This window comes from Sabethes cyaneus, chromosome 2, assembly GCF_943734655.1.
Source record: "Sabethes cyaneus chromosome 2, idSabCyanKW18_F2, whole genome shotgun sequence".
Lineage (NCBI taxonomy): Eukaryota > Metazoa > Arthropoda > Insecta > Diptera > Culicidae > Sabethes > Sabethes cyaneus.
Window position 1 is genome coordinate 234,017,056 of NC_071354.1, and position 20,263 is coordinate 234,037,318.

The 20,263-nt window shown below is 40.1% G+C and overlaps 1 protein-coding gene across 1 annotated transcript in view; it reads right to left on the reverse strand.

Annotated features, from left to right (window-relative positions):
• LOC128737954 (division abnormally delayed protein) overlaps nucleotides 1-15,963 on the reverse strand; it is a 341,312-nt gene extending 325,349 nt beyond the window's left edge. Inside the window, exon 1 of the mRNA XM_053832738.1 lies at nucleotides 14,593-15,963. Coding sequence (XP_053688713.1) covers nucleotides 14,593-14,806 — 214 coding nt within the window. The 5' untranslated portion in view covers nucleotides 14,807-15,963. The remainder of the gene's footprint in view (nucleotides 1-14,592) is intronic.
• Nucleotides 15,964-20,263: the final 4,300 nt, after the last annotated feature.

Consider the following 20,263-nt stretch of genomic DNA (forward strand, 5'->3'; position numbering starts at 1 on the left):
TCTTCCGATGATCCAATCCCCGTTTCCAACTCTGTATCTGTTCTACAGCTGAACTCCTCCAATCCGTTGTTAATATACTACCAGAGCGTGCGTGGACTTCGAACCGAAATCGATGACTTTTTACTGTTGTTTAACGGAATTCTGGCTTAACGAGAGGATTAGTTAGCAACAGTCATTCGGGAGAACTTTCTCCTTTTTAGACGTGATCGTAACCAGCTGAAAAGCAGAAAATCGTGTGGCGGAGATGTATTGATCGCCATCTCTAACAAGCTGAGTTGCTCCATCGGCTCATCGCAGATTTATGACATACTTACTTGGGGGAGCTCCGCAAGGTTACCGAGTCTGCTTTGACAAGCGAGTGGTCGTGGGTTCGAATCTTAGTAGAATCAAGCCATTCGATGTCAAGTGACTTTAGCATGGTATTTGTGACTACAACGATCTATTTATTTATTTATTTATTTAGTCGTCAAATCATAGTAGACCTTTTACATTAGTTATTACATTATATTAGTTCTATTACTACAACACAGTCTACAAAGAAAACTGAACAGTGCAACTTTTAAATTACATAATATTGCTTACATTTTTTGCATCTAACGCGTAGAATTAAAGTATTGTTTTAATTTTAATTTAGACATATTAAAGTCAATATTTTCGCAATGTTGGTTATAGGCGATCATCATCTGATTTAAAGGCCCGAATTTGGCATAGTTTGTGCGACAGTGACTTATGCTAAATATATTTCGGTTCCGCAATTGACGGTTCGGCTGACGGTGACGAGCTGAGTTTGGATAAAATTTCCATAGAATCTATACGGTGTGAAACAATATCGTTTACAAATGACACTTTGGCGAACTCACGTCGCTGTTTTAGTGTCTGTATATTAATAAGCAAGCAGCGGGCTTCATAAGAGGGAAGAGGAAAGCTTGTCCAATTTAGTTTACGCAAAGCAAACAGCACGAATTGTTTTTGTACTGATTCTATTCGTTCCTGGTGTATTAATGAAAATGGTGACCAGACTATGCTACAGTATTCTAATATTGACCTCACATATGCAAGATATAGTGTTTTTATTGTGTATGGGTCACGGAAGTCGTAGCTAAATCTTTTTATAAATCCTAGCATACTGTTAGCTCTGTTGATAATTGTGTTATAATGTTCAATAAATGTTAGTTTTGAGTCTAATATAACTCCTAAATCTCTGATTTTTTCACACTTTTCAACCAAATTATTTCCTAGAGAAATTGTAATGTTTGGCATGTTTCTTTTTCTACTGAAGGCTATTGATCTACATTTATGAGTGTTAAGTTGAAGAAGACTTTTGTTACACCAAATATAGAAAACCTGTATTTCGAGCTGGAATACTCTGACGTCCTCCTCGTTTGTTATTTCTAAAAAGAGCTTCATATCATCGGCATATACTAATACCCTAACATTTCTCAGCAAGAAAGAGATATCGTTCACAAATAAAATAAACAAAAGAGGGCCTAAATGTGAACCTTGGGGAACTCCAGAGGTTACTTCTAGAGGGTTTGACTTTTTCCCTTCAAATTTAACTATTTGCTGACGATTAGTCAGATAGGATTCGATCCATTTAAGCAGATCTGATTGGACTCCTATTTTTTGTAATTTAAATAGTAGCATGGGTATATCAACGCGATCAGACGCTTTGCTGAAATCAGTATATAATGCTTCTACATAGCTCCCTTTGTCCATTGCATTCAGCGAATAACTAACGAATTCAATTAGATTTGTATTAGTTGAGCGGCCCTTAAAAAACCCATGTTGCATATTAGATATTCTATTTTTGACTTGATTGAACAACGATTCATTAATGATTGCTTCAAAAAGTTTGGGAATACAAGAAATAATAGCAATACCTCGATAGTTACTTATATCAGATTTTTTACCGCTTTCAAAAATTGGAATGAGGTATGAGGCTTTCCATGCCTTAGGGAAATTGCCGGATTCTAGTGACATGTTAAAAAGCCAATACAATGGAGCTGTAAGTTCTAATGCTAACTTTTTCAAAAACACGGGAGGAATACCGTCGGGTCCGCAACCCTTGGAGGCATCCAACTTAGTTAAACCTTCTAAAATAACATGTGCTTCGATTTTTTTGATAGTGATATCAGTAGTAAATTCTGGGAGGAAATCGAAATATCTGTAATCCCGATCTGTTTCCGAAAAAGCAGTATAAGTTCCTTGAAAAAAAGTTGAAAATAGATTGCAAATTTCATCTGGGTTATCAGCAACCGTTTCGTTGAGATACATTTCTGTCGGATTTCACTCACATTTCACTCGTCGATCTTTATTTGTGGCGGACGATCGTGGGGATCCGTCATCATCATGAACTCATCATCAGTGACACCCAATCAGCAACGGATAGCAACGATAAGAGCATGAGTTGCGCTCGCACGCATCTCGGGAGTGGTCCATCTTCGATCTTCGAAATTGAGTGACTTTGGCGCGAACTGGATGCCGGGTCGCAGTGCATGTCGATACATTTCATAGTTAGTTGGAACCTGGGTCACCGTCGGGATCAGACGCGATTCCGTATCAATTTTATTACTTAATTGTTTTAGACTCCTTAAAGTGAATATACGTTGTTCGTTAGTTAATAATAGTTAATATACGCTTGGTTTTTATAACTACCACAGAGCGTATTATTTCGGCTATCAACAATCCGAATTGGCACACCATTGGACCCATCTGGAATTTGTGAGCTGGCTACCAACCCATTGGATTCTACTTTTCCTCCGCTTATGCATTGGTCGATGTAGGACTTGACTGCACCGCTGCACCACGGACCACCCGCAGCTAGGAACCCTACACATGGGTTTATTCTCAGGCCCCTCCATATACCCTTCCTTCATGCTGAATTCTCTATATTTGCCCACTAAAATCTCCTGACAGTGCAAATGTCTCTCCTATAGTTAAGTGTACTGGTCAGAGGCACGAATGAGTCCTCGCCAAGGACGGCTATTATGTGGGATAGTGCTGGCAGCGAGGAATAAGTGGGTAAAGTAGATCAAGCTTTGAAGGAAAGGTAAACCCCAATACACACAAGCACGCATAAATTTAATAAGCATATCGCTCACTAAATAGCGATTATAGCAAAAAGAAATGCAGTGCAGGTCATACAGCAAACACCAGGGCGATATTACAATAGATCAACTATACTGGTCGTAGTAATGAGTCCACACATGAAAAAAATGACATACTTGAGCAGCTAAATGGCTTATCTGCAGATCTATCTTTGCAGCGTATCTTATGCTGATTTTAATCATTTTCCTGCTTTCGTAGAACGAATTGCCTCTGCTGTTAGAAGCATTCAGTAACATCCCGGACGTACCACAGGGTAGCAACTTTGGACCAGTGCTTTTTCGCTTTTTATAAAGGAACTGTCAGCTCTTCGGCCACTTGGTTGTAGGTTTCTTTATGCCGACGAAGTATAAATCGTCAATTAAGAAGTGATTAATAAATTAAGATAATTTAAGCGGACCCCGACTGCATTGAACTGCAACATCTAGCGGACATATTTGAACTTTAGTGCTTGAGTAACACGCTTACCACCAGTACATCGTACTTTTAAAATCGCATTCGGTCATTGTACTATTCACCGGTACAGTCTATATAATGACCGAACCATTTCACTGGTACAGTCTGCATAAAAACATATATAACACAGAATGTACTCTCAGTTGACTTCGAGGTACGACGCTGGTCTAACGAATCAGCCGTCGCATGTTGGAGTCTTGACTGGTAGAGGCTGTAGGAGTCAATAGGATCGAAGCACTAGCACCGCAGTTGTCTTGCACTCTTAGCGCTGAAGTTTTTGGAGCGTCTTAGTAGAATACGAAACCTGTAAATTAATTAAATTTAATTTCCAGAATCTAACAGCTGGCTATGAAGACTGTCGAATAAAAACAAAAGGTCTAGTTTCGAAAGTGGAGTGTAGCACCACGGTTTTGTTCATGGTAAGTTAACTTGAAATCTAAAATTAATTGCTTGAGATTCTAATGTTATAAATGGTGTAATGTTTTTAAATTTCCTATTTTACCTTCAATACAATTACTAAAAAAAAGTTCACGAATAGCAAACGTAATACATAGTTCGATTAGGCACGAAAAAAGAACTTATCCAAGTTGTTCGACAACAATTTTTTTCATAATTTTCTGAGAAATGCTCCTCAAACCAATTCAACGTATTTTGGGAATTTTGAAAAATATTCAGAAGGTAATCCTGATATCGGTATTCTTCCAAATAGGATGTGAATGTTTTTTTAAAATTGCCAAGCGATTATTTTGAAATTCCTCAGTGGTAGGTCTTTTCAACTTTGCACAATCATATTTTTCGTATAATACACATAACATAAACAATTTATTCCTGCTCTCAGCACGTGCTATCGTAAGACCATCATTCTCTATCGATCGTTGTTCGAGAATCAAAGGTCAACGTACGATATAAAACACAGCAAGATAAGAAGTAGGCAAGCGACCAGGAGACTAGTGTCGCTTTGTTTTCAGGAAGTGATTGAGCTCAGAGGCATTAAATGAGATTTTACGACCGTCGAAAATCAACAATTTCCTTTGACCATGACTGAATATAATGTACGGGTGAAAACAAACAATAGTTTTGTTGCTGAACAAGCCTAATTATATTGAACTATTATGTATCAGCAGTTGATTGTATATATTGGAAGCACTAATCAAACAATCGTTTCAAACGAAAATAATTCCATTAATGTGTTTCTGATATTGACTAGTGTAGCTTTCAAAAAACCAAACTCTCAACCAATCGAAATGATTAACCCGAAGCGGCCACACAACCATTCTTTGTTCGCTGTTCAACCTAGATTTAATTTTCTTTCCTGAAACTGTATGTTTACTGCAAAAGCGATAAACAAACCAACTGTTTATCAAGTGCAAAGTTAGTCACCATAATATGTTCGGATTTACATGTGACAAACATTGTATTAATTATAATAAACGCGATGTCTGAAACGGTTACATTGTCGGAACCGAGCAGATTTTGATTGTCACATGTGGCACAAAGCAATGTAGCATGAAAAGCGGTGTATTTTCGTACCATGGCCAATGGAACATTTGGCAGCTCCATCGAATGCTTTCGGCGTAGCGAAGCGAGCAACGCAGCTTCCCGTATTAAAAGTGCCAGAAGAACCTTCGGCTCGATTTCACGTGTCTCATTTCGAATTACACCGGCAATAACCAAGAGCACTAGAGTGACGCCCATCTAGCTATTGCGCAATTTTAATTATTGATAAGATAAACACACCAAGACCAAGGTGTCTTGGCGACAGAACCTTATCGACTGATTAACAGAGTCGAGCTTGTGATTCCGCCGCTGTTTTCCGAGAATACTGTGAGCTCTACCTCTATATGTCAAGGACTTCGCCGATATAATTACCCATTATGACGATGGGGCGTGCGGACACGTACTGCGTCTATTTTTACCAGTTTTCGCTCTTTCGCTGACCGCTTGAAGATTTTCATGAAACAAACCGAAGATAAAGATGGCGCCTGCCGATAACGTCAAATCGCGTTTTTGTTTTGTTTCTACCGAACAAAACGAAAATGAACGAAAACACACTTAGTCGTGTAAATAAATAGAGTTACGGAGTCTCGCCTTTAAACACACTTTAAAGTTCGCAGACGAAAATATTAGTTTACTAGCAGTTTTTTTTTATTTCGATGAAAGGATACGATTAAACCTAAACAAAAAGTGCAGTCAACGAAGTGGAAAAAAATCACAAACAGCTACACTCAGTTGGTCAGCTCGTCGATCGGTCCTTTTTCGGGTCGCCTTTTAAACCGACAATAATGGCTGTGCACCGTTTTGTAGCAACACACTTTAAACTTGTAATACTAGATTGGACTGATAGATATACCTGAACTCACCGTTTCCATTTCCTTGGGTCTACGAAAACAAAGCAAAAACGACACACTGACTGTGCTAATCTCTTTCTTCCTCCGTCCGTTCATTCTCAAAATGATATTATGAATTGCCGACGATAGGGACACTTGTTTTCAAGGGTTTTATCGCACTTTCGCCGTCGTCCCCTGCACACGCACGCTGTGAAGGACTTGGCATGGCAGCCAGGCAGCGCCCGCCTCGCCTGTGTGAAAGTCGAAGTCGTAATTCGGTTTTGTGTGGGTAATTTTTTTACAGCTTAATTTTTGTGGCTCACTCAGCCGTGAAGAACCATTTCCGAAAGTCTTTCTTTTAAACAATACCACAAAGAGAATCATTTAGAAACGGCCCACTTGGTTTATTATCAGCGAGCTCTCATTTCGATTTTTACCATTCTAAATGTGTTTATCTACTGGTGGGAAGAGCTCGTGGGAGCTTTAAAAGGCCGATACCAGCCTTTATTTATCAACGATAAATAATCTTGTTGCCGAACCGGCTCTCGTGGTGTGTAATTTTCATCCACAAACACGTGGGCAGGGTTTGTGTGTGTATACTCTAAGTACAACCCCTGATTACAATATTCACGTTCTTCCCGAACGTGACTCATCGATTGCTTTCCCCTTTAGGGCCGTAAATACTCTCCCCATGGTGAATGGATTTCCCAGAAGAAAAAAACGGCACCGGAAGTGCGCAAAATATTAAATTTGCTAGCAACCCCCCTTGCGAGACACAGCCATGGAAGCAGCTCGAACGAAATCCCAAATCCTAATTTGACAAAAATAGAGTGTGGGACTATCGTATCACGCATTGCCTTCAAAATAGTTTTTTTTCACAATTAAATTTCATTACGTTAATTATATTATGTATTTGAATATTACATGAATGTGCTAATAAAATAGCATCGCTGGTGTGCCCAGCGTGGGACACACTAGAGTGCGTGCTTCAACTTATGCATAAAATTTGTTCTCAAACCTGCAATGCAAACAACATCCGAACGTTGTTCCACATAGAACAACAGATAAACTAAACGAATAGTTATGTTATGTAAGGAATGTTGTAATTGTCTAAACTTTCTTTCAACGTTTTGAAACTAGACATAAGTTATATTTTTTTGTGTCATTTAGAACATACATGTTGAAAATGATTAGCACTTTGCTGCCACTTTAGCTCATCGGCTTTTTGTTTTTGTGTTGCCAAAAATCAATACTTTTACCAAAATCGGGGCGTAACACAATCGAAATATCATTCCGATTGTAATTGGGCCGTTTCATTGCATAATAGAACCCCACCAAAAAATGTTTGGGAAAAACTTCAAATCTTCAAAATAAAATATTAGTTGCTAGGTTTTTCGAAAGTTCAAATAACTTTGCTATTAAGCATACTATTGTTTGTTCGCACTGCTTATGATCCTGCCCGCTTCTTTATTCCTGAGCAGAGCAGCAAACAATTTTGTTTGTTTGTTTGATTTTTATCACAGAGCCTTTAACGTGAAGGATCATTCTGCTCTTTTTTAAATAAATAACATGTTCATAACTTCTTATCAATGTCGGCCAATTTCACAAATTTGAGTACCCTCTTATCTACATCAAATTATAATATTTCGTATGTGTTAAAAACTAAACAGCAACCAAGCGTGATTCACAGAAACCTGTCCGGGTATGCATGTGTCGTCTACGTTTGAGAAGTAGCGGAATCATGGACAAAATTATTGCAAATAAATCTTCAACCATGGTCCTGGATATCTACGTCCGCGGCGTGTCTTCGTTTACGTCATGGATAGTAAGAGTCGAAACAGAGACTATAAAACAGCATTCAAACCAACTTTAATGCGAATAGCATTTACTATTATTATTACTAAGCAGTGATTTATCCACAGTTCTACGAATTTAGGAATTTGTAAGGACCTACACTGCCCATAAATGGAAAACATTCCCATCTGCAAAAACGTGCAACTAAGAAAAACGCTGTTGAAGCCACGACAATTTTTCTTTAATATTGCATCGATTTTGGAAACAAAGCGTCCAAATTGTCATAAAGTCACTTGAATGTACATAACAGAATACTTTTACAAGCAATTTGTTCATAAGTGACCTAAAATTTGTTCCAAAACTTAGAAAAACTACCGAAGTTACTGATATGCGTTTATTTGTGCTTGAATAAGCAAGAATAAACGCATAACAGTCACAGCATGCCTTGATCCTTGCGTTGTCGGTGACTCGGCAGTATTTTCAAGACCACGTGTCGTTGTTGTTTTGATAATTCACGTGCTCGTTCAATTCAATTGTTCAAAATGTCCTTTTTGACTCAAATCTCTTCCTGGCCTTTTCTCCTTTTTATTGTAATTTGTTATCTTGAGGTTATAGTGAGGTCGCATGATGGGGTTTGTTTGACTCAGAAGCTGGTTGCTTTCCTGTGTATCCGGAACACTCCCAGAACGCGTCCGAGTATGGACCATAGTGCAATGTGATCTTGGACACTATATGTGACAACAAATGAACTATTTCAAACAAGTTTTGCAATTTCGAGTACCGACTTAGAGATGTCACATATTGTAAACTAAACTAAAGTTAAATTCAGAAACTGATCCCCGTAGAGGTATCCGGAACATTCACGGACATGTTTAGATGTGGCCTATGACATCTTGAACTTTTTATGCAACTACCAATAGTCTAGATTTGCAAATCCGTGTACTTATAGGTGTTACATGATGGGTTTGTAGTGATTCAAGGTGCTTCTATGTTCCAGTCCCATATATTCCGGAACTTGTTCCCACTGTAACTTCGGAATCGTACATTCGATCCAAATTCTCCACAATAGTGTTCTTCTAGGTCATAAAAGCTTCCGTTTGGTAGTTGCTGCAGTCGAATCGGCGCAGGCATTTCCAGAAAACAGATGCTTATTGATATATTTTTATTACTGTGACTGTTATGCGTTTATTTGTAATATGGGACTGACATAGTTTGATATTTTTTTCAACATCTTGGGAACAAACATAAGTTTTTTGTTTGAAATATTGAAAGAACAGTTAATTTAAAGATGATTCCCAGGTTCATCTCAAAAGTGGTGAAAACTCAGATGGGACTGTTATGAATTTATGGGCAGTACAGGCCGTCTACAAACGGCCTTTCCTGCTAGATGGTTAAGCCTTCAGACGAGGAAAATGCGATGAAAAAATGCAAAAGTGGTGAGAAGAAGGCAAAAATATGAAAAAAAGAAAAGCTGGCAAAAAGACAACTAAAAACGACGAAAATGCAATACAGTATGAAACTGTAATGCAAAAATGCCAAAACAGCGACAAAAAGAACAAAAAAAACAAAAAGAGTGTTGAATAGTACCGAAAGAGCGACGAAACATGGTTAAAACGACGATGCTGTCTTGACAACCAACAAAATGACGAAAAATTGACCAAAAAATAAAGCGAAGAGACAATAAAAAACCCGATTTAATCCACCTATTGGTGAAAGGAACCTTTGTTATACCATCTCATTTGTCATTTGAGTTAGAATTCGACACGCCTTCGGAACTCAACTTTTTGATAACACTATGATAGTTATCATCAATACATATGCATGTCTATGTAATATACTGATAAATTTGTATAATATTCCAAAGCAATCAAAAAATGTCTTCCTTTTATTTGTATAATTTGTTATTTTGAGTAAATAGCGGGGTGACATTCTGGGGTTTGGTTTAAGTGAGCAACTGTCCGTTTTCCTGGATGTATTCGAAACGTTCCTAGAACGTGTCCAGCTGTGGCCAATGTAACCCTGGACACTTTATATGTCGACAAAGGCGCTACTTTTGCAATTTTGAGTACTTAAAGATGTCATATGTTGTACTTTAGCTGAATTCAGAAACTGATCCCCGATCCGGAACATTCCCGGACGTGTTGTTCCGGAATATCTTCGGAACCGTACATCCGATCCAAATTCTGTTCAATAGAATTCTTCTAGGCCACAAAATTCTGCATTTGTTAGTTATTCAGTCAAATCGGTTCAGGCATTTTCTAAAAGCAGATGTTTATTGTTATATTTTCACTACTAACACTGTTATGCGTTTATTTGTAACTTGTAACTGACATAGTTTCATATTTTTTTCAAAATTTTGGAAACAAACATAACATTACTGTTTGAAATATTGAAAGCATGAACAATTTAAAGATGATTCCCAGGCTCATCTCAAAAGTGGTGAAAATCACATGGGACTGTTATGCATTTATAGGCAGTAATGGTAGTTATCATCAACACATATGCATGCATATGTATTATACTGATAAATTTGTAGACTATTTGAAAGCAATCAAAAAATCGTGTGCAAAGTTCTTGGGCAGGATTGATATTTAAGGGGGACCCTCACTGGAAAGTCGAAAAACTTGTTTGTTTTGCATTTTCAGAAAGCTTTTATCTTTAGAAATGTTGAGCCCATAGTATTTTTCGGTACGTGGTCTCGTTGAGAATTTACAGTAAAACTGTTGGATCACTTGAAGGGAAGTGCAGTGCTGTACAATAGTTTAAACGCGCTCTCCTCGAAATCATATGTTTTCAGCGACTCTGCGTGTATCGCAGTATCTTAGAGGATCGATTTGGGTGAATTTTTTTTTGACGTATAAAAATTAATTATTTAAATTGTGACGTAACCGCTTTTCCATATCTCAACTTTTTAATTTTCGCTGCATTTTCAAAAAAATCGTTACACTTCGCAACCAGTAAGAGATAGATAGTTACTATGTACAGCAAAGTTGCTTATTTTACTGTGTTCTATAACTTTTGTGGAGACACTGTACTTTTTTGGACGCATTCAAAAAAAAACAAAAATTGTATCACCCTAATAGGTAGATTTACGGTCACCCTAGTAGTGTAAAAAGGTGCGCCAGATTTTTTAAATAAACTTTTCCAAAGACACACCACCTGGAAAATTAAGCATTTTTACGCTAGAGCACATGATCGCGTTTTTTTCTGTTTGGTTCATATCAGTAAAGTTTGCTTAAATAATTTCATCAATGTTTTTCAAATAACTTTTGACTGGTAATGCCAATTCTAATAATATTTAGCAGATATGTTCACAGCATTAAGGCCTCCTGTTTGATACTAAAATAATTGAAATCTGATTAATTATCTGGTTAAATACGTTATAAATAATTGCAGCTTTTATTATGTTGTACACGACTGCTCATAACTTTCAAATTAAACATCCAACCAAAAAACAAATCAATAGTGATCTATGAGGCTATATTACCTACCAAATGAGACTAAAAGCGCATAAATCGGTTTGGCTATCTCTGAGAAACGTTCGACTAATTGACACCTTGAAAAAGCACATTTTTAAGCATAACTTTTGAACCGCTTGATTGTTTGCGATAAAACTCTCCACAAAAAATTTGCAGTAGCAAGAACCTTCATTTGATACTAAAATTGTTGAAATCGGTTGAGCGGTTCCGGAGAAAATCATGTCACGTAATTTTTACATTTTTGCTTATAACTTTTAAACAAAATGTCGGACCGTAAAACCATTCAATAGTGATCTACAAGGTGATAACACTTTTCAAATAAGCGTAATAGCAAACGAATCGGTTCAGCCATCTCCGAGAAACAGACGACTAAAGTCAAGCGTCACACACATACACACACACACACAGACATTGCTCAATTCGTCGAACCTTATCGATTGGTATATGTGGCTCGGCCCTCCGTGCCTCGGATCAACTTCGTGTTTTTCGACCAATTTTTAAACCTTTGTTATAATATAACAAAGGTAAAACAGCGAAAAGACGACAAAAACAATGTAAACATGACAAAAAAAAACAAAGAAAAGACGACTAATTGACAACGAAAAGACGCCAAAACAACAACAAAAAGACGACGAAAACTGGCAAAAAGACGACAGAGAGATGAACACCGAAAGAGAGAAAAACGACGAATGCGTATAAAAGACAACAATAAGATGACGAGAAGAACATAAAAAAGTGACAAAAGCATGACTAGAAACAAAAACAAAAAGACGTTTAACGTTTACGTCCCCGACAAAAAAATGATGGTACTTGCAGCTACACTTTTGGCTCTATCTATACTTTTTATCATTCAATTTTCATGCAATTAGTCTTAAAAGAACCACATTAGATGCGCCTTTAATGAAAAAACAAGTTAATAAATTATGGTTCCATTTTCTCGAAGATATTCCAGATCGCAGTGGGATTTTTTTGATAAGTAGCATGAAAAATAAAACACTGAAATTTGCTTAACAGAGTGCCCAAAAGTTATCCATTTCATTTGTGGTAAATAGGAATGAATCTTGCACTATCCTGTAGAGCGCAAGTTCATGTCCCACACTCCGGAATTTCCGGTATCGGTTCTACCGGAACTGAAAATTGGCCGTTTTGAATTCTGTTCAGTTATATGGTCACTGGGGTATCGAACCAAAGGATTTTTCAAACGCGAGTCCTTATGTGGACATTTGGTATATTTTGACCTAATCTGGACATTCCGGAATGTCGGTTGTCGGTTCTACCGGAACTGAAAATTGGCCACTTTGAATACTTTTCAGTAATAGGGCAAATGGGGTATCAAATCAAAGAGTTTTCCAACGCGAGTTCTTGGGTGGGCTGTTGGAAGTATTTTGACCCGATCTGGACATTCTGGAATATCCATTGTCGGTTCTACGGGAACTCGTAATTGGCCATTTTTTAGTTTCTTTGGAAATATGGCAAATGGGGTATCAAATCAAAGAATTTTTCAACGTGATTTCTTAGGTGGCCTTTAGGATGCATTTTGAGCTGACCTGGACATTCCGGAATGTCCGTTGTCGGTTCTACCGGAACTCAAAATTAGCCTGTTTGAATTTTCCTTGAAAATATATCAAACCACGGAGTTTTCAACACAAGTTCTTAGGTGGTTTCTGTGATTTGATACTCCATTTTCCACACTTCGGAAGAAAAATTGAAATGGCCAATTCTGTGTTCCGGGAGAACCGACAACGGATATTCAGGAATGTCTAGATCGGGTCAAAATACATCCAAAAGTCCACACAAGGACTCGCGTTGAAAAATCCTTTGATTTGATACCCCATTTGCCATATTACTGAAGAGATTTCCAAACGGTCAATTTTCAGTTCCGGTAGAAGCGATACCGGATGTTCCGGAGTGTGGGACATGAACTTGCGTTCTACAGGATAGTGCAAGATTCATTCTTATTGACCACAAATGAAATGGATAACTTTTGCGCACTCTGTTAAGCAGATTTCTAGTTTTATTTCACATGCTACTTATGACGTCAAAAAAAATCCCACTGCGATATGGAATATTTCCGGGAAAATAAAACCAAAACTTACTAAATTATTTTTCCATTAACGGCCAATCTATTGTGGTTCTTTTAAGACTAATTTTATAAAAATCGAATGAAAATAAGTGGAGATAGAGCCAAAAGTGAAACTGCAAGGGCCATCATTTTTTATGTCGGGGACGTAAAGGTTAAAAGTATCAAAAATGTGTCAAACCAATAAAGACGGCACCATCCGACGAAAAACAGAAAAAATGTCAAAAAACGACGAGCCAACGACAAAAATACGTTGAAATGATGGCACACAGACCACGAAAAGACGACAGAAATATGGCATAGACATGACAAATACACGCCGTACACGACGAAAAGACAAAAAAAAATCAGAGGGGTTGTTCACAAGACACCACGGCATGGTTGACGTAGGACTACGTAAGTCGCTTTGCTGCATGATTTTGAATATCTTACTAACTCTTCTGAGATAATTTGGTGACCCTAAAAAGGAGCGTTGATTGATGATGATGTGAATTATTCTACTATCGACAGACCTGGTCGATGATTGAAAAGACATGCTTTGTAACTCGTACAGTCTAGTTTGATGTTCCGGGAAAACCTCCGAGGGTGGTAGCATACGTGGATGTGGAATCCGAGGCCAGCGGCAGTCTCAGGTACTTCTTCATGAAGTCCAAAATATCCAAGTTTTCTGGACTTAACACATCAATTTTAAAGTTGCCTGTAACTATAACTGGCATCGTTTCTGTGACGTACATGACCTGCAAAAATGTGCTTACATGGGATTGATTGATACATCAATTATGACAAAGTAAACAGTAAAGTTGAAAAAGTGGATTGTTTTAACGATATTGTTCAATTCGTAGAAAAATTTCTAATGAATTTAGTCAACAAATATCTACAATTTCTTAAATAGAACGACATTTTCACAGGAACCACTCATATTACACGTATAGGTCAAATTTCCAGGAAGTAATTTTGCAATCAAAACGATGATTATCATCGGAACTGTTTATTCCCCAATTAGCAATCAAATTCAATTTGTCACTGTTTACACAAACTCGACGCTAGAGCACTGTTTACATCTAATTTGACATATATAGCTCAAAACACTGGCAATTCTGCCCCCTCCCGCTGCTGTCTACCAACGATCGGCAGCGCCGGCTATCACATCGTCCATCAGTCTAGCACAGCAATCGCCAGTGATAAGAGCATTTACATGTACCATATATTGGTCAATCGAAGGTCCAATAATATCGGCAACCGTTGCCCACGCCCGACTGGCTTCTCGAAATGTGTACAGCTGTTGTTTGTTAGATTGTGCCGGTACCTACTCAACTCACACTAAACTAATGTATACTACCAACCTACCTACCTTCATTATTGGTGACCGGCGTGATTGTGACGTTGATCGACGAGAAAAAATTGCTGACGTGCTCGCAGCTCAGCAGTTCGTGCTGTTCGACACTTTTGGCCTCCACGGCCGTGCCGGAGCCACTCAGCAGCACTCCGAGGAGCACCACCAGCAGCAGCGCGCTCCACAAAGGTGACATTTTCGCGTCCGAGCGTAATCCACGTGAACAAAACATTCCCTCCAGCAATTCTACACGGCTTTACGGAAAATTTTAATTGCTAAGCCCTTTCAAATTGGTTTCTTAAAGGTTTACGCTGGCTCACGACGAGTATATCATATTCACACTCTAGTAACAGGAGTTGAACGGAGCACACAACCACTCTAGCTGGAGTATTGAATTCCTAAACTGTCGACTGACGTTCTATTTTTTTCACTGTGTTTCACAACTTTGTTGTGACGCGTTAAAAAAGAACAACCAAAGCACACTCGATGTTTTCATCAATATTAATCTCCAGCAGCAACAACAAACCTCGCAGCATTCCCGTCTCAGCAGTTCGGGGTGATTACGCGGCAGCTCGTGCAGCCTTCTTCTTTCTTTTCAGAAAACAAACAGTGTGGCGGAAAAATCGTAAACAAACCTGGACAGACACTTGCGCGTTTCTTATCGATGCGAATCGCCCCAACACACGGTTTTGCAACACTTTCTTCTTATTCTAAGCACTGTGGCACGGTATTATTTTTATTTGTCGCCGCGCTCTCGTTGCCGCCCGTACGACTTCGACTTGCTGGCAAAGAAAGACACCCTCTGCTCTGCGCGCGCTCTATCACTTCTTCATCAACTTCACACTCATCGCGCTCTCGCCCGTATTAGCTCTCGTTTCGCGACAGCAATTTCTTTTTTCTGTACGTGCAGCTGTCAAAAAATTCGCGAAAAATGAACTCTCTCCACCATCGGTCGGTCGTCCGTCAGTAAATGGCTGATTGCTAGACCTAGAACCACACACTTATCCACGCCACAAGTCCAAAGCTCTTTTCGGACCGAACACTGCCCTCAGACTGCCATATCCGAACGGCGTACGGAATGATTGCGAAAAGTTGGCAATGTGCTGGTGCGATTATTTATTGCAAATTTCGCGATCTTTGAACCGAACGTCTTCTCTCTTTGACCGTATTTTGCTGCAAGCCGATGATCTCGCGTGTTGCCACTTCGAACCACAAAGAAGAACGCTGTCAAACAGGACTCGGAAATCAACCCTAACCTTGGGTTACAGAACTGACACTAAAGGCAAGTTGTAAGTATCCTCACACTCCTTTTTTTTCTCCACGGTACGGTTCTCCTAGGGCTCAGATGGCTCCTTTGCTACCGTAAACAAACCTGCGTTAACCCAACCAACCATAACAAATGCCCGAAATGAACTGACAGCCAAGAATGAAAACTCCTCAACGGCAGGCCGCACTCTCGCTCGATTCGACGATTCGCTTTGCATCACACACAACACACCAGCGCAGCGTGCGGCTTTGTGTTTGTTCTACGGTTTTCATTCATAATTCTCTCTTGCCAGAGCCGCACAGCGGTGCAGCTTCGCAACATTCGCTCGTTCATTACGACTCTACTCGCGCGGATCTGTGTGTGCTCCGTGCTCTGTGGCTGTGGAACCGAATCCGGTGCGCTGATTGGACGAGCGGCCCAATCATGAATGGAGATGCTCTCTTGCGATGAGATCGCTCTCCGTGGCGATGTTTTCCGGCTTCATCCGAACGGTCACCGATCAGCTGATTCGTCGAGATGGAGCAATATAGGAACAGGTATGGTAAAGGCCATGAAAATGCACATGCGGTGCGGTGTTCGCAAAATGCACGCAATTTCGCTGCATTATTGTGTGAATGTTTCTGTCAACGGTGATTATTGTGAGTTGATTGCTCAATAGCACTGATTCATAATGGCATTGATTTATCCCAACGAGAATAGTGAATGATTTGTTTAAACGCTTATAAAAGATTGATTATTTATGATACACTAATATTCATTGGCCATCCTGGATTCGAGCAATCTATTCTCCAATTTGAGCTTGCAAGTTTTAAAATTTTGTTAGGTACCTCGCAAAAAGTACCTAGAGGTTTATGCTAGCAGAGCGAGGTTCATTCGGTATATCTAAGGCTGATAAGCTGTACACGCGCCGTGGTTTTCATTTCATGGGACACGCGCAAACCCATATTCATAAATCACTTGCATAAATCTTATAACAAACACAAAGCAAAACCCACAGCAAAATTAGAGAAAAACACCATCCAAAGTTGATTAAATTTAAACATAATTGAAATAAACTCAAGATTCAACTGAAAATAGAGTGATTTTTTCCATTTGCTAGTGGAACTTGAATGTGGTTTTAAGTCTTCATCTTTTGACTTCTAACCCAATTCACAAATCATGCTATTTTTATGTCTTCGTATGAGCGTTCATGTGATCATGTGCCAGACGCAATAAAGTTTGGTGTCGTCAGCATAAAACAGTCTTGTGTCAAATGGTAAAAGCCGGGAAAGGTCATTTATGTACAGTGAAAACAATAAAGGTCCTAAAGTGCTACCCTGAGGAACACCTGAGCAATTTCCAGACCAATCAGATTGAGATGATCTTAAGAAGATGATAAGAACCAAGCCATGCTATTAAACTAGCTGGCGCTCCTAGTTTACTAAGCTTAGCTAGCAGAATTTTAAGATCGACACGGTTAAACGCTGCCTTCAAATCAGTGTAAACAGTGTCAACCTGATCAACCTGGTCCATTGTCCGTAAGCACAGCGTTACCTCGCTGGAGCAGATTTGTGGAAACCGATCTACCAGAATAAAATCCATGTTGTGAGGTGAATATGTAGTTTTTCACGTGAAAGAACAGATAATTATAAACAATGGTTTTCAGTACTTTCGAGCAAGCACATAAAGAAGTAATTCCACGATAGTTTTCTACATTACGCCTGTTACCCTTCTGAAAACCCGGGAACATCAAAGACGACTTCCAGCGACTGGGAAATTGTTGGCAGCCATGACCATTCGCTTTATCGCTTTATCACACACTCAGTAGACAGCTAACTCAAGAGCGGACTAAGGGAATTTGGATTGGGAATTTCGAACTGATCGAAGAAGCAAATTAGATTGGCGAAGCTAACTCACGCGTTGTAACCGATGGTTACAGCTCCTTCCACTCCTCTGGTAGCTGTTCTGTTCCCCAGATCCTGATTATCAGCCGGTGCAGACAGGTAGCCAACCTATCCGGGCCCATCTTGACAAGCTCCGTTGCGATGCCATTTTTGCCAGCTGCCTAATTGTTGTTGAGCTGCTTAATGACTTCGATCACTTCTCTTATTACGCGTGTTGGCACACTACCATCATCCGCCGTACAGATGTAGTCATTCCCCCTACATCTTGGTATTCAGCCTGCGCGCTATTCAGGTACTCATTGCAGTGCTGCTTCCGCCTTTCGATCACCTTGCGTTAATTCGACAAGATCCCTCCGTCTTTATCGTCGACAAAGCCTTTGCGGAATACGCTCAGTTTTTTGTAGAATTTACGCGTTTCCTGAGAACAATACAGCTATCCATGTCCTCGCACTCCATTTCTCCAATTGGGCGCTTTTTATCTCGGAAAAACTGAGTTTACTGTCTTCGTTTCGGTCGATTGATGAGCCCCTTGCTGCAGCTGCTGCAGTGCAGCATCGACGCTTGCACTGCATTCTTCTCATCTAACATCCTCTGTCATTCCTCGTCGAATCAGTCGTTACGTCGACTCCATTCAGCTAGCCCAATGACACCTGCTTTAATACTATCTCAACAGTACTCGAAAGGGGTTTCGCTTAGCTTAGTTCCGCTTAGCAGCCTCAAGGCTGGTTGGTAAATGGTTGGATAATGCGTAAAACAGACCCCATTGTGGTCCCTAGCCTCTTATCTAGCAACTCCTACCTCCACGTAGTACCGGCCGGAATACGAGCAACCTTAGCGGAGATCGGGTAACCAACCCCGGTGGAAACTAAGGTCGTATACTAACAGGGGAGGAGGCAAAGTGTTGTCTCGACACTAAAAGATGGCAGCCCCATCCCGAGACCCGATAGCGTAAGCCCTAGTACGGCTACCTATCTACACCCAAAAAAAACTTACAACAAGAGTCAAGAAACATCTTCTCGGAACATTCGGCATGGACCAAGGCGACGAAATAAGGACATGGACACGAACCGACACGAACGATAACGGCCAGTGATGCATCAACTTTGCGGCTTCCCTAGGCTTGGTGATCAAAAGCACCTTCTTTCCCCACAAAGATATCCACAAGGCCACCTGGAGATCACCTGACCCACGAACCTCGAACCAAATCGACCATATTCTCATCGAGGGCCGGTTTTTCTCGAACATCACTAACGTACGCTCCCTACGGAGTGCGGATATTGACTCGGACCACTACCTAGTAGCAGTACATGTGCGCTCAAAACTATCAACGGTTTATACCTCGCGACAAAGTCGCCCTCCTCGGCTAAACATTTGGCAATGATCGGTTTGACCGGGAATGCCAAGAAGCGATAGAGCGGAAAAAAAGGGCTTGGGAAAACTATCTGAGTATATCCACGAGACAGAATTTGGCCAAGTATCGCCGAGCAAGGAATGAGTTGACCATGATCCTGAGGAGGAAAAAGCGCCAGAAGGAGGACAGAGATCGCGAGGAACTAGAACAACTATTCCGGGCTAATGACACCCGCAAATTTTACGAGAAAGTGAACCAAACTCGCAAGGCCCACACACCAAAACCTGACATGTGTAGGGACGAGGGAGGGGATCTAATCACAAACGAGCGCGATGTGGTTGACAGGTGGAAGCAGTTCTTCGATGAGCACCTCAACGGCGATATAGCAGCAGGAGACGCAATGGAAGTTAACCTCGGAGTACCTATAAACGACAACAGCGTACCGGCTCCCGATCTCGAAGAGATCCGACGAGAAATCGGTCTGCTGAAGAATAATAGAGCCGCCGGAAAGGACCGACTCCCGGCTGAACTCTATAAAAATGGTCAAGAACCGCTAGCAACGGCACTTCACTGGCTGATTTCAAGGATTTGGGAAGAAGAGAAACTACCGGAGGAGCGGATGGAAGGCGTAGTCTGTCCCATCTACAAAAAGGGCGACCGGCTAGACTGCTGTAACTATCGCGGCATTACGCTGGTCAACGCCGCCTACAAGATGCTCTCTCAGATTTTGTTGCGTCGTCTATCCCCAATAGCAAGAGATTTCGTAGGGCAGTATCAGGCGGGGCTGGTACCGAATGGCCGAAACACAAATGGCCGAAACACAAATGGCCGAATCACGAATGGCCGAAATCCAAATGGCCGAATTTCAATAACAGTCACAGAAGGCCGAATCACGTAAGGCCGAATCACGAATGGCCGAATCACGAAAGGCCGAAATTTTTCGGAATTCCTAAATAACTACTCAATAAAAAACCATGAATTGGCAAGTAGTTAACAAATAACTTTAACCCTCTAGTGCCCAAATTTTTGATTTGCTTGAAAAAATTTTAAAATGCTCATTTCGTGGCCAGAATAATGGAAAAAATATTCTCTAATTACTAAGTTCAGGAATAGTTTGATTATTTATAAAAATTCGTAACCCGCCAATTGGCGGGGTTGGGCACCTGGGCGCAAAAAAGTTGCGAAATC